This window comes from Poeciliopsis prolifica, unplaced genomic scaffold, assembly GCF_027474105.1.
Source record: "Poeciliopsis prolifica strain line A6 unplaced genomic scaffold, Auburn_PproV2 SCAFFOLD001, whole genome shotgun sequence".
In the NCBI taxonomy this organism is placed as follows: Eukaryota; Metazoa; Chordata; class Actinopteri; order Cyprinodontiformes; family Poeciliidae; genus Poeciliopsis; species Poeciliopsis prolifica.
In genome coordinates, this window is record NW_026562376.1 from 14,728,642 (window position 1) to 14,742,337 (window position 13,696).

General features: G+C 37.7%; 2 protein-coding genes across 2 annotated transcripts; both read left to right on the forward strand.

Annotated features, from left to right (window-relative positions):
* Window positions 1-526: 526 nt before the first annotated feature.
* On the forward strand, window positions 527-5,529 carry spty2d1 (SPT2 chromatin protein domain containing 1). Its single transcript, XM_055031922.1, has 6 exons — window positions 527-1,060; window positions 1,445-1,559; window positions 2,006-3,595; window positions 3,960-4,119; window positions 4,825-4,902; window positions 4,990-5,529. Exons 1-6 carry the CDS (start codon window positions 977-979, stop codon window positions 5,081-5,083), a joined length of 2,121 nt encoding a protein of 706 aa, XP_054887897.1. The 5' UTR covers window positions 527-976; the 3' UTR covers window positions 5,084-5,529.
* An 836-nt stretch (window positions 5,530-6,365) lies between these two features.
* uevld (UEV and lactate/malate dehyrogenase domains) lies at window positions 6,366-13,676 on the forward strand. The gene is made up of 12 exons (XM_055031934.1): window positions 6,366-6,614; window positions 8,076-8,160; window positions 9,054-9,119; window positions 9,191-9,354; window positions 9,922-10,063; window positions 10,149-10,243; window positions 10,349-10,454; window positions 10,687-10,857; window positions 10,934-11,098; window positions 12,111-12,198; window positions 12,289-12,412; window positions 12,898-13,676. Exons 1-12 carry the CDS (start codon window positions 6,573-6,575, stop codon window positions 13,060-13,062), a joined length of 1,413 nt encoding a protein of 470 aa, XP_054887909.1. The 5' UTR covers window positions 6,366-6,572; the 3' UTR covers window positions 13,063-13,676.
* The last annotated feature ends 20 nt before the right edge of the window (window positions 13,677-13,696 follow it).

The window sequence follows — 13,696 nt, forward strand, 5'->3', positions numbered from 1 at the left end:
AGTAATTATTACTTTATCGTTCTTTCATAAGGCTATACAAATTACACCGAGTAGACGAAGTAAAAGCTTGATCTATGCAATGAGATTTCCAGAGCTTTCGAGATTGTCCAAGAAGTGGCGACATCAAGTGGTTCTTTACGGTAAAAAAAAAATAATAATGTTTTCGGAAGGATATTGCGTATGGCGAACAGGAGAAGTTTTGTGAAACGTAAAATACGGAGGGAACGCTTCGAATGGATTGGATTCACTTTGAAGCCGTACGCAAAAGCACTCCTGCTATTACAATACTATGTATATTATCAACAAACTAAATCACAATAAGTTCAACAGATTTTCGATTAATTTAAAGTAATCCTCATTTTGTAACTATTATTAATCCAAGATTTTAGTACATGCGCGCACTTACAGTCAAGATAGATCCCCCCTGCCTCCGTCCATTGATTTACACCGAGACGACATGATTCTACACACGTTCTCTGCTCGCTAGCGAAAGCGGAAGCATGTAGCGTGAACTATGTCACTTCTGCACATTCCGCTTTGGCCGTTTAATTTTGTCGTTCTTAGTCAATGTTTGGCTTTAAATCGTCTCAGGATTAAAGATTATAGATTTTTTTAGCTATGTGATTTTTCGTGTAATTGGGTCAGACGAGTATTTTCGATGGACGTCGCCTCGTTTTCGTTCGTACAAAGAGGAAGTCGGTCCTCCTGGAATCTCAGTTAGCTGACGTTAACAGCTGTGGAGCCACGGTTAGCTAAATGAGCTAGCGTATGCTGTCTTCAAAAAAGTGACAAAGTAGATGTGGTCTCCTCCGTTGAGATAAGGGTTTGGGGTCGCCGTGGCGTTGGTTCAACAACGTACGGTCCTCTTTGCGTAGCTGTCAAGGTAAACGTGGCTTGACAGTGTGACTGTCGAAATCCTAAACGCGAACCACGATTCCGGTGGCTGTGGGTTGCTTGATTCGCTTCAGGCTGACGTATGTCATCGTTTACTGCCAAAATGATGGACTTTGATAATATATTGGACATCGCTTCGCAAAACCAGGGTCTCAGCAGTGTGCAGGTAAGTTAAAAATGACCACTTGTAAATATGTTCGTAAGTGGGAAGCATTGTTACAATTCAGTGTGTTCCCATCTGTAAGTGTCAGTGAAGGTCCTACATTACAGCTGGTTGCTAAACTTACAATAGCATGACCCTGCTTTGCTTCTGCCTCAAGTAAGTTGTTCCATTTGGTTTTATATATACATACATATGTATATATGTGTGTATGTATATATATATATATATATATATATATATATATATATATATATATATATATATATACACCTCATCTAGAACTTTGAAAGTAGTTTATTTAAAAATAGGATATTTACTTAAACAGTTCTATGGAGTTTTGCGTTCAGCAGCTGATCTTGTGTCTCATCCTTGTCTTTCTTTGTGCAGAAGAGATACAGTCTTCAGACGGGACCACCCAAAAAGGATCCAAAGTCTAAAGGTGTAAACCCCGCTGCTGTGCAGGCACTTCTAAAAAAGCGGCAAAATGACTCAAAACAGAAAGGTAACTTTACATTAAGTCAGTTTACACTGTAATACTCAAATCAGAGGCGCATGGCTCTGTCTGCTGGAGATTGAATTGTGCCAGTTTTCTCTAGTTTTGCCTCTGATCGGCAGGTCAGATTTCAAACTTCCACAATTTTGCTACTTAGCACGTGTGTTGATGTAGTTTTGAGTTTGATAAACATCTGATAAAGTTTAGCCAAATATGCATGGATGCATTCGAAGGTAAACTTTTAATTTTCCTATTTTCTGTTGGGATTCAAGGCTACCATCGCTGTCAGAGAACCTGGAACAGATTTCTTATCTCATTTCTAACTCATAGTCTTTCAGAAGAAAAGATCAGACCTCCAAATTTGGATTTGTGTCTCAGTCAGGAAAAGCCCTATTGGTACAATTTTGACTGAAATCTGTACAGATACAGGTAATCTCTTTTCTTTTTCTTTTCAGAAATCGAAAATAAAAAACAAAAAGAGCAGTTATTGGCGAAGAGGGTTGAGTTGAAGTCAGATCGTAAAGCACGAGCCATGGCATCCAGAACCAAGGACAATTTCCACGGCTACAACGGCATTCCAGTGGTAGAGACTCCGAAAAAGAGGGGCTCAAAAGGAGATAAGCGGCAAGATCATCCAGATGACTCTGAAAGTTTTAGGAATAATGCAATCAATCCACTAGACGATGAAGATAATTACGAGTATGAGCAGACAGATTCAGAGGGAGAGCCGGAGCGGGAGATGATTAGGCCACAGAAGACTATGGGTGTCAGTGGGCCCAGTAAATCTGTTTCTAAAAAAATTTCTGGCCCACCCAAACCTCCTCCCCCTACCATGAACTTTGCTGATTTACTCAGACTGGCGGAAAAGAAGCAATTTGAGCCAGTTGAGCTAAAACCTAAGGTGAAAAAGGAAGAAAGGCTTCGCACGGCCGAAGAGATACGTGAACTGGAGATGGAGCGCAAGGCTAAGAGACCTGACAAAAGCAGGGACTCAAAGGTAGACGGTGGAAGAGAAGGACGGTCTTTGTCCACTTCTAGTTCAGTTAGAAAAAACACTACAGAAAAAGAACAAAAACACAACAAACTGCAAAGGAACTCCATAGAAAAGTCTAGTCTGCCCAGTAGATCAGGAAATAAGGTTCACTCAGCTGGAACAAGTGACAAAGGCCTCTCCTTTTCCAAACCCTCTGTAAGTGACAAAGACAGGAACCGGGAGAAGACGCCTCACAGTGATAGAGAACGATCCAAGATGGGCATTTCTGCTTCATCAGTTGCTACACTTAGTAAAAACTCCTCAAAAGCCTCCTCATCTCAGGTCTCAACCAAACTTGTAAGCTCCAGGACGGCACTTACCCAAAAACCCAGCTCCTCAAGTGACCTTAGCTCAAGAAAAGACAGTTTTTCATTGCATCAAAAAGGAGCTTCAGGTATTCAAGGGAACAAGCATTCTGGCGGAGTTGGAGCTGGCCAGAGGTCTCAACCTGCAACCTCACAGCAGACGAGACCCCTTCAAGGCAGTTCATTAAAGCAGGGATCTATAGCCGGAGAGATGAAATCCAACAGAGGAGACTCAAACGGTAATTCACTGAGGCCGTCTTTGGGTGGTCCTTCTAAGGCAGGGAAGCAGTGTCAGGGGAGGCCTATGGGCATACCCCTAAATAAACCTGGTGGTCGGCCACAGACGAGGCCAGGTGGCAGCGGTCCTGAAAGAGGTGGATCCCGACCTCCAGGACCTTTTAGACCTGGTAGTGGAGGACAGGTACCAGGGCGGCCAAACAGTAACCTTGAGTCAGGGCCGGGCAGACCTAAGTGCACTGTTGTGTCAGAGACCATCTCATCCAAGAATGTGGGTGGACCTAGACCAGGGATCTCCCCAAGGCCAGGCATGCAACAGAGACCTGGGATGACACCAGGGATGAGACCTGGGATGACACCAGGGATGAGACCTGGGATGAGACCTGGGATGACACCAGGGATGAGACCTGGGATGATGCCGGGAATCAGACCCGGAATTCCACCCAGACCTATGATGAACAGACCACCAGGTGAGAACCTGGAAATGCATGATGTTATTAGTGAAGATTTGTAAATGTTTTATTCAATTTTCAAAAGCTTTAATGAGAAATAAATATATTGCCTGAAGCTGGTTAAAGATCAGTTTTGTTCTTGCCGAGGGACCGTTCAGAAGTCCATAATTACTAATTTACCAATTTCTTATTTTGTTAAAATCACTATGTGTTCCAAATAATCTTTAAATTTAACCAGACTGAAGTTTGCCATTAACACATCCACAAAGATGTTTAAAACGTTTCAATGTCCGCGATCTTTGAATAGAGTTCAATCAAACTAATCGAATCAAATCTCTAAGAACAAGATCTGTTGCCAACAATTTGAGTGTTTTCTTTCCAGGAACCACGTTACCACCCATCACAATTGCATACAAGAGGAAGTATGAAGAGGAGGAGGAAGAGTATGACCCTGAAATGGACGACTTCATTGATGATGGAGGTGAAGAACAAGATGAAATCTCCAGGCACATTAAAGAGATCTTTGGCTATGACCGAAACAGGTGAGTGTTCTCTTCATGGTGTCTGGTCTTAATGGCGTATAGTGACAAATGGGTTTGCACTTGGCAATCACACACATACAGTAAAGATTTATATCTGAAAAAAGTCCAGATAGTGTAATAATACAAATAACTTGCTCTTACACATGGCCACCAAACTTGGAGGTTATTCTACCCTGTGCACTGGTTTTGCACAAGGTATTATTGTGCTATGAGGGTCCAGAAAGATATGATTATTGTTTATTTCAGACTCGAGGGGCATTGCATTTAATATGATTATAATTGAAAAGTTAATGACAGTACTTCAGGCCAAACAGTGAATCTCAAAGATTGATTTCACACCTTGAATTCTTAGTTTTGATAAATATGACTTGTAGTTGATCTGAAAATGTCAATATTTCATTGGACTAATTAAAAAGTAGTTGCTAGAAAAACTGGTAGTGGCTCACTCATTCACTCACTTTGATATGCCCCTTTCTGTGGACTGGCAGAAAAATGGCTCATTAAAATAGTGAGCAGATGTGGAAGATCTGCCTGAAAATAAAACAAAATCCTGAAACATCTTTTTTTTTTTAGTTAATTGATGTTTTCATTTACACAGTTTTACATCTACAAATACATATTCAGAATAGATTTCTCTTTTATGTTAAAGCAATTGATTTGTCAAAATATCAGTTTACTACAACTTTGTCTTTTTTTTTCTCCCAGATACAAAGATGAAAGTGACTATGCACTTAAATTTATGGAGAGCAGCTGGAAAGACCTGCAGAAAGAAGAAGCCAGGAGGTATTAAAATAGACTTTTTGGCAATTATTGTCTCCCTTTTAAAAGTAATTGTAATCGGTAACACACATTTTCACACTCTGACTTTAGCCTGAGGATGGCAGTGCAAGAGGACCTGGAGGAAGAGAGGCGAGAGGAAGAAGAGCTGAAAAGAAAAAAGGCCAAGAGGAAAAAAATCAACTGAAGCTCCATTCCTGTTTTGATGAATAAAAAAACCCTTTTGTTTTCTGAACGCAGTGGCTTGGCGATCCCAAAGCATCAAGCCCACATTTGACCCTGAGTTGTGATGGAGAAAGTAACTTGTTGTGAAAGATTATCTATCAAAAGACGATATGCAAAACCCATTGAAAGCATTTAGAAAATAATGAGAAATTCTCAAGTCCATATTTATTTCCGCTACAACGTTCTGGATTTACAATCTGGAAAGAATTGAACTTTTAACAAACATGAATCTGTTTTTCTGATGTTACCATTAACAGTGACAGATTTCAACATATTTTCTGTTACTTTTTTCAACCAATTATTTGAACATATTGTTATTAAGCAGAAAACATTAACAATTCTTATGTTGTGTATAATATTTTGACAGTAATAATTGCATAAATGCTTTTATTTAACAGTAGTGAATGTCAATTTTTCTCAGATTAAGACTATTTTGGTAAACTTCTATATGCATAAATTTGGTTCCATTTCTCTTTTTGAATGATTAAAACTAGTGGTTTTGTTTGTCTTAAAATGAGCAAAATATTTTACTATTTTCGTACTGCTTTTTAAGGTAGTACTTGATGTGCAGCGGATGCAATTTTGTTGCTGATCAAATTCTTTCAAATCAATTTTTCATCTCCCTAGAATATTATCAGTTCTACCCACTATCAACATCTTGCATAATCCAATGACACTTCTCCAAGGACAAACTATTTTAAAATATTAGATATAATCATGTGCAACTTTCTTAATTGGATCCAGTAGACATTACAGATAGGCATTCTTATCAAGAAACACTCACATTCCAACTACATTTTTAGTCCTAATGGTAAATGCCTAAAACGTGAAGAAAATCTTTCATAATATTTGTTCATGATCAAAGTATACAGCACTCCCTTAAGATGTTTAAAAATGGCTTAGCACTATTTGAAGCTAAAAACTCAAAATGATGTGAATAGTCTGAGCTTGAATAATGTTTCAATGTGAAATGTTGGCCAGTATAGTGCTGTATGAAATTGCCTGACAAATAATTTAGTCATTGTTACATCACAAAAATCCAATTTTACCATGAAATATGAAAATATAGGCATTTTTTTTAGGGTTTTAATTTTTTGCCTCAATGTCTTTAATCAAAATCCTGACTTTAGCTATTAGGATTGGTGTTTCTATTCGTAATTTTAATGCTAACTACCTAGAGTAGGTAGTTGTTATGCTTATTTTGACACCTGGTTATATATGACAATGCCTTGCCATATATTTGGGGGAAGGGATTTTTTGTTGTTGTTTTGTTTTCAAAGAGGGAGGGGCTCTTTGATGACATCACTGTCACCTAGCTACGCCTTTGGCTGCTCCTCCCAAGTTTGCGGAAGTTTTATCAACAGAGCAGGAATCATACAACTGGCAGCGTCAAAACCTAAAGGATAACTAGGATATTAATATTTATTTTGGCTAATTTCCGGGTGAAGTAGATGGACTTCAAGGCAGAGAAAATACAACGGATCCTCACGAAGGTCAGTTTGAACAATAGACAACTTGGAAATGTGTTCAAGTCTAAACTTTCATTCGTAGAAGCCGGCTAGCTCTGGAGGCTAGTTTCTATTAGCTTCTGCCAGCCTGAGCAAACTTGAAGAACCAGCTTAGTTACTTAAATTCAGGAAAGGAACTTAAACAAGATTACAAGGTGAAAGTGCAATTATTCTTTTTGGATGCATTTGCAGAGTCTTTCCAGAATCAGCTGTTGGAATTGTAAAATGCATTTACCTGTACAGAAAACTAATAAAGTTTATGCTGGTTTTTTCTGTCTTACTATTACTGTGACAATGAGCAAAAAAAGAAATGTAAAACATAACAATAAAATATTTAGAATTTGTGTAAAAAATTATAAATGTTTGATTGGCCAATTCTTTCAAGAAACTGACAGTTTCAGTTTAAAAAAAAATCCCTGCTTATTTGTAAAATGACTGAAATTTGTGACAGAAGTTTTAATAGTGCTTACTCTTTAGAGTTAATTGTACAGATGTGTTAATTATCAGTATTTTAATAATACCTACAAAAAAAAAAGTTTTAACACAAGTTGGAAAGTGCTATACAAGATTTTAAAATGATCAAGTGGAGAAATAACTAATTAAAAACAGCATCATAGTAAAAGTAACACAGGACAATACATAAGAATAATTATTCATAAGTTAAAAGAAGGGTTGTTAAAAAGAGTAATCTAAAGTTAAAGAAAATGCCACACGAGTGCAAATCAATGTGGAGGCATCGAATATGGCCGCTCCCAAAAATAATAGGTTTTAAAAGATGAAAGTTAATTTGTCAGTGCTTTATTCATTAATATTTATTTACAAATAAAGGTTAGAAAAATATTTTTTTCTCCATAACAATCCTGTTCATGTCTGTATCTCCATTCAGATATTTAAATGTCTTGTAGTGCATTTTAATCTTTAATATATTATTGATGTTTTTTTTTTTTAAAGCTGAATGTACTTTGTTGCCTTTCTCGCTCTGAATCACTTATAATATTGTGTTGATTTGAAATGACAGCATTTCAAAAAACATTTTTTTTTTTTGTCAGCTGTTAAAATCAAACCGATGTGACATCAGATGTGCAACAGAGCAAGACATATTACACCATGTCACAATTTATTTAGAGTGACTTGGTAAACTAAGTGCAACCTTACTGCTGTACTTTGGCTGGCTCGACTTTTGAACGATGAAAGGTCGAGTCAATAATGTCTCTTAACCCTGAGTTAAGAATATTGAGTTTGGATAAATTTAGACCTCGGTAAGATAAGGATCAGAAACTGAGGATTAGATTTTTATTGTGTAAGTCATAACAAAAAAAAATGAGTGAACACTGAGCACAAAAAAAACTGGACTATGTTGAAAAACTTAAATAAAAAAACCCCAAAACTTATCCTTTATGAATCTTATGCATGCTTCTACAAATCATTTCTTTTTCCCTCTACTAGTACAAATTTGGAGATGTCACAGTCGACGAACTTCAAAAAATTCATCGCATCTTCCCTGACATGACACTGAACACTGGCATGTACAGTAAGTTGTTGTGCTACCTTTACATTTCTTTGACAAAATGCATTCTGGTGAAAATGTGTTTTATCCCTGACATATTTCTGCTCATTAATCACATTTTAGTATCGGGAAGATTAAATGAGTGAATACGAACAGCAAACGACGCTTTCATTTAATAAGGGAAAACAAGCTGTCGAATCCAACCACGGCCTATGTGAAAAAGTGATTGACCTCCAAACCTAATCAGTTGGGCCAACTCACTTCCATCTACTGTTTTCCAATAGTCACAGTGAGTTATTTACCTCACTGTGGAAGAATTATAGCCACCTCTTCTTTCAGAATGGGTTTTAATTCAGCCTCATTGGAAGATTTTTGTGCAAGATAAAGATGTTTCGGGACATTCTACGAGATCTCAGTGTGACTTCTCTCCAGACTTTGACTAGACCACTCCAAAGTCATGACTTAGTTTTTTTTTTTTTTTTTTTTTAAGCAGTTCAATGGAGGCTTGTTGGTGTGTCTGAGCTCAAGGTCACAAATCTTTGATCAAACAATCTTCAAGGGGATTTTTCTGGTAGAGGACCAAATTGGTCAATTAGGTGCGTCTAATTGACCAACTGACGAGTTGAAAAAAAGTTTTAACACAAGTTGGAAAGTGCTATGCAAGATTTTAAAATGATCAAGTGGAGAAATAACTAATTAAAAACAGCATCATAGTAAAAGTAACACAGGACAATACATAAGGACAATACAATGCAAGAAACTGGCCAGGATCATCACAGTATTACCACCATGTTTGCACGTCAGATTGTTGTATCTTTCCTGAAATGCTCTGTTTTGTAACTAGAAGCAGATCTAAGGGGGCAAGTACATTTTCACAACACTGTGTTAACTAACAGGTGATATATTGTGCTTTTCAGCATTCTCTGATAACAGCCAAATGGAGCTCCTGAAATTAACTGGCGTCATTCCTGTAAAGTATGATGGTAAGAATTTTCCAAATACTGTATGCAGTTTTATGTCAGAGGATGTTCCAATGGCAGCTTCTCTCCTCAAGGTCGCTCTTACAACTTCCCCATCGAGCTGTGGCTTCTGTACTCGTTCCCGTTCACGCCTCCAATATGCTTGCTGCGGCCCACCTCCAACATGGTGATCAGAGAGGGAAAACACGTCGACGCGAAGGGACGGATCCACCTGCCGGTACTTCACAACTGGGATCATGTAAGCTTTTGCATTTGCTATCTATATTTTAAAATTGCTGGTGTCTATATTTTAAAATTGCACTGGTGTCAATTTTAAACTGGTGTTTAAAATTGCAACCTGGACTCCGAGCGGACCTTCACTGTCTCATAATCTTGAATTAAAGTACCATGATTTGACATGTCGGTTACGCTAAAATGTATTGCCAAATAATTTTTTTGTGAAAAAAAAAACAAAAAAACATTTACTCCTACTGCTTCTAAAATTATATATTGTTAGTGGTATAATACTGCTGTACTATTTGATTACTCTCAATTTAGTGAACAGACTAAAGCAAAAATATAAACACAGTACTAAACTTAAAGTATTCTATGTTCTATGAAGCAACAAAAGTATAGGAAACCGGTAAATTAGTGAGACTACTATCTGCTGGGTTAACAAGCCTGTAGTGTGATGCTTATCCCTCACAGCTTTGAGTTTTTGGGACCTTTTGGAACTATTGAAACAGCACATTGAAACTGTATGTCTCATGACAATAACTATCACAAGCCCAGCTGTGATTTTCTCATCAGCCTTACTCTGTTACAGCCCAGGTCATCCGTCGTGGGTCTCCTGAATGAGATGATTTCCAAGTTTGAGGAAGACCCTCCGCTATCTTCCAGGACTGCAGGAGACACCAAGGACCCCCATGAGCTCATGGCTTATGTCTCTAATCTGAAGATCAATGATGGTGCTGCTCTTTACATTCACTCTTAATTTTTACCTTCATAAATTACTTAAAAAAATTGATAAATAATATTTTATTTTAACTTCAGGTGGGATCAGGCATCAAGACCAGCAAAACATCAAAGTTTCAGTCGTTGGAGGAGGAGATTTGGGCATGGCGTGTGTGATGAGCATTTTATCTAAGGTAGCTACATTAGTTTTTGACAGTGCAGCAGATAACAATTTTTTGGTTTTGTCAGATCAGTTAATGATACTGAGTTAATGCTTGTCTCTTTTTCACACAATGCAGTGTAATGTGGACAGACTAGTTTTTATCGACGTTGCTGAAAGCTCCTCCAAAGGCGGCGCTACGGACCTGGAAATCTTCAACCTGCCGAAGGTGCAGGTATCCAGAGGTACGTCACTTTCTGCTCTGTCATGTTATGACTCATCTGCCCTTTTTGGCCGATGAGTCATAACTCATTGACTTTTGGTATTTGAAAGGACTCCTGGTGTTGTGCTGACAAGGTCTTTCCACAATGACTCACCGCCTTGTTTGCTTAGTTTAACAAGTTTTTAAGATGTGGTTGTGTTCCTATAAGGTTTCTAGGATTAAGTACTGACCATGTTACATGTTTTAATTCGTAGATATTTCATCTTCGGCGGAGTCCAAGGTTATAGTGGTGACAGCCAACTCATGGAACAACGACGAGTCATATGTAAAGGTGGTCCAGACTAATGTTGATTTGTACCGAGGAATAATCCCCAATCTGGTACGTCTTAGCCCCACTGCCATCCTGCTTATTGCCTCACAACCAGGTCAGTAACAGACACTTCTTCAAAGTTTTTTTTTGTTGTTGTTGCTGTTGTATAACCTCAGTTCCTACTGATGCAGTGGACATCATGACACATGTTGCTTGGAGGCAAAGTGGTCTCCCTCCAACACGGGTGATTGGAGCGGGGTGCAACCTGGACTCCGAGCGTCTGAGCCACGTTATGGATATTAATCTGAATACACACAAACCCGCCTGGGTCATAGGAGAGCTCTCAGACAATAAAGGTGAGGAGCTGAATAATATATTAGATAGTTACATAAAGGTTTATGTTAATGCTGTTGTCACTAAGAACTGGCTTAACATTTACCCTGATGGATCTTTGAGTCAGAGTGTACAGGTGCATCTCAATATATGTTAATTTACTTTAATAATAATAAAATAATATAATAATAAAAAATAAATACATTTAAAATGAAGTTCGTATATGGATTCATTACACTTTCTATAATACTTCAAATGTATTTGGTTCTGATGTCTCTCATCTTTCTGTTGACAAAGATTCTCTACGGGGCTTATATGTTGCAATAATCCATGCCATACAGCTTTCTGTTAAAATGCTTACATATAATATTCTTTAAATAGCCATTTTCTTTTTTCAGCAATGTCTCTTGTGGGGAAGCCCTTCTAGTGGAGGGTGTCAGAGTATTGGTCAACAATAAACTCAGCCATTTTTGAATGGCTGAGTTGAATTTCAGTATTTAGTTGACAGTATGACTCTAACAGAATATTTTTTTTGTTTCAAATCAGTTTTCCTTGCTCTTACAAAATATTCTATATTCCTAACTTTTCAGGTTTTTGTTATTAGTTTAGAAAATCTGTCGAGCTGTACCTGTAAATTTCACATGACTCCTTGAGAGCAAAGGTGGAAAACGAAATTATTCCTCTTCATTTACTCAACCCTGACGAAAATAACGAGAGACTAAAATCTATTTTTTAATCATAATGTAAGATTAATTAATTAAGATTCTTAGTTTTGCTTGTTCACAAATAAAAACAAAACTCAGAAGATTGGAAAATTTGGTCCAAAACGTTTTGGACTCACGAGAAAAAAAAAATCAGTTAGAAAATGTATCTGGAGTTATTTTACCTTTTTTGTATTAATCCGTTTTGCTCATCTGCGCCATTATTATGGTGACAAGTTATGCAGTTCTTCCAGCCGATATTGCATGTGGTAAGCCAACTGTACACCATGCGTACCGTTAAGCTTACCAGTGTTTCTTGTGTGTGTTTTGATAGTGCCTGTAATAAGTAACGTTGGACTGAGTTCTAACGGAGCACTTGAGATCGCCCCAGGATCTAATTCTACAAAGCCGTTGCTAGACAGGTGCTTTTGCTACAAACATGGAATTAAGACATAGCTGTTATTAACCTCTTATCATTATTCATAATTTTATTTTTTATTTTTCCCATTCAGAGCGTTTGATCTCATGAAAAATCGAGGCCAGCGGTCCTGGTCTGTAGGTCTTTCTGTTGCGGACATCACCAACACCATCTTGACAGATAAGATGAAGATTCACTCCATCTCAACACTGGCTCAGGTAGCTCTTCCGTTATTTAAACAATAGGTCCACTATTACCAAGTCTCACACTACAGGTGTACTTCAGAGAATTACAATCTCACTGAAAATTTTAGCAGTTCCATTCAAACAGTGCAGCTCTTTATAGTCATTTACAACACCTTAGTTGTATGGCAGTCAGATATTGTCAGTCAAAGTCGGTTTGCCAAAAAAGGACATTAGTAAGGCCCTAGACACTCATTATATCCAAGTGTAGGAACAACAGTGGTAGAAAAGCTCCACAACCAACCAACCATACACCCTTCAGAATCAAAATTTAAAATTTTGTGAAATAGATTTTGAGATATTTACAATAAGTGGACTGAAGCTGAGAAAATGAGTAATACACAAAGGTATAAGTAATGCAAATTCTCAAACAACGTGGCATTGCACTATTCATCCAGGTGACTGTATTTGAATTCAATTTTTATTTATTTTTTTCCTAAATCTGCATTTTGCTTTCTTAGGGCTGGAGTGGTATAGGTGCAGAGGTGTTCCTCAGCTTGCCGTGCATTATGGGAGCAAACGGATCTGCTCGGTTGGCTGGAGTGACACTCGGACCTGAAGAAGACTCCAAGCTCAGAGAAAGCATCAACTCACTCTTTGGCCTCATGAGTCAGATCAGAATATGAATGCAATGAGAAATCTGGGAATATTTGCTGCTATATAGTCAGCGATGGACAGTGATTGCACTAAAGTTTAGAAAAAAGGCATGTAATTTCCTATGCCTGTTTCTCCTTAAAACGTGGACATTGTGTACTAAATCATTGTAAAAAATACATCTATATATAGAAATATATATTATGCACTTTTTATAGCTTGGAGGCATTGGAAGCTTCTTTTGCACATATCATGTTGCATTGAGGTAATGTTTAATTTTCTTTTAAAGCCAAGGTGTTTCATGCAGAACATCTGAAAGATGAGTGCAGTCTTGAGAAACAACTCAATGTGGCAAATGCTATTCGGGATACTATGTGTATTTATGCAAACTAATATAATTGAGTAAATCACAGTGTTGGATTATGAAGATGAACTATGCATATAGTAACCCAGTGAGGGTGTGGGCTATAGACCAGTCCACTGACTTAAATGAAGCTTTTGTATCTGTCGTCCTGTTTCCTTGCTCTTCATGTACTCTATGCAAAAATCTCCTTGCATAATATGAACAGAAGCTACTTCAGACTTGTATATTTTGTAAGACTACATTGTTTTGTTGGTATGCAATAAACATTTGAAAGCACACATGATTGCTTGAAGAACACAACA

Excerpts from the sequence above, each read along its gene's own strand:
- spty2d1 (XM_055031922.1), top strand. The coding sequence starts at position 977 with ATGTCATCGTTTACTGCCAAAATGATGGACTTTGATAATATATTGGAC. Across the intron at positions 1,061-1,444 it reads AGGGTCTCAGCAGTGTGCAG|AAGAGATACAGTCTTCAGAC; the intron begins GTAAGTTAAAAA and ends TTCTTTGTGCAG. Across the intron at positions 1,560-2,005 it reads AAATGACTCAAAACAGAAAG|AAATCGAAAATAAAAAACAA; the intron begins GTAACTTTACAT and ends TTTTCTTTTCAG.
- uevld (XM_055031934.1), top strand. The coding sequence starts at position 6,573 with ATGGACTTCAAGGCAGAGAAAATACAACGGATCCTCACGAAG. Across the intron at positions 8,161-9,053 it reads ACTGAACACTGGCATGTACA|CATTCTCTGATAACAGCCAA; the intron begins GTAAGTTGTTGT and ends TGTGCTTTTCAG. Across the intron at positions 12,413-12,897 it reads CCATCTCAACACTGGCTCAG|GGCTGGAGTGGTATAGGTGC; the intron begins GTAGCTCTTCCG and ends TTGCTTTCTTAG.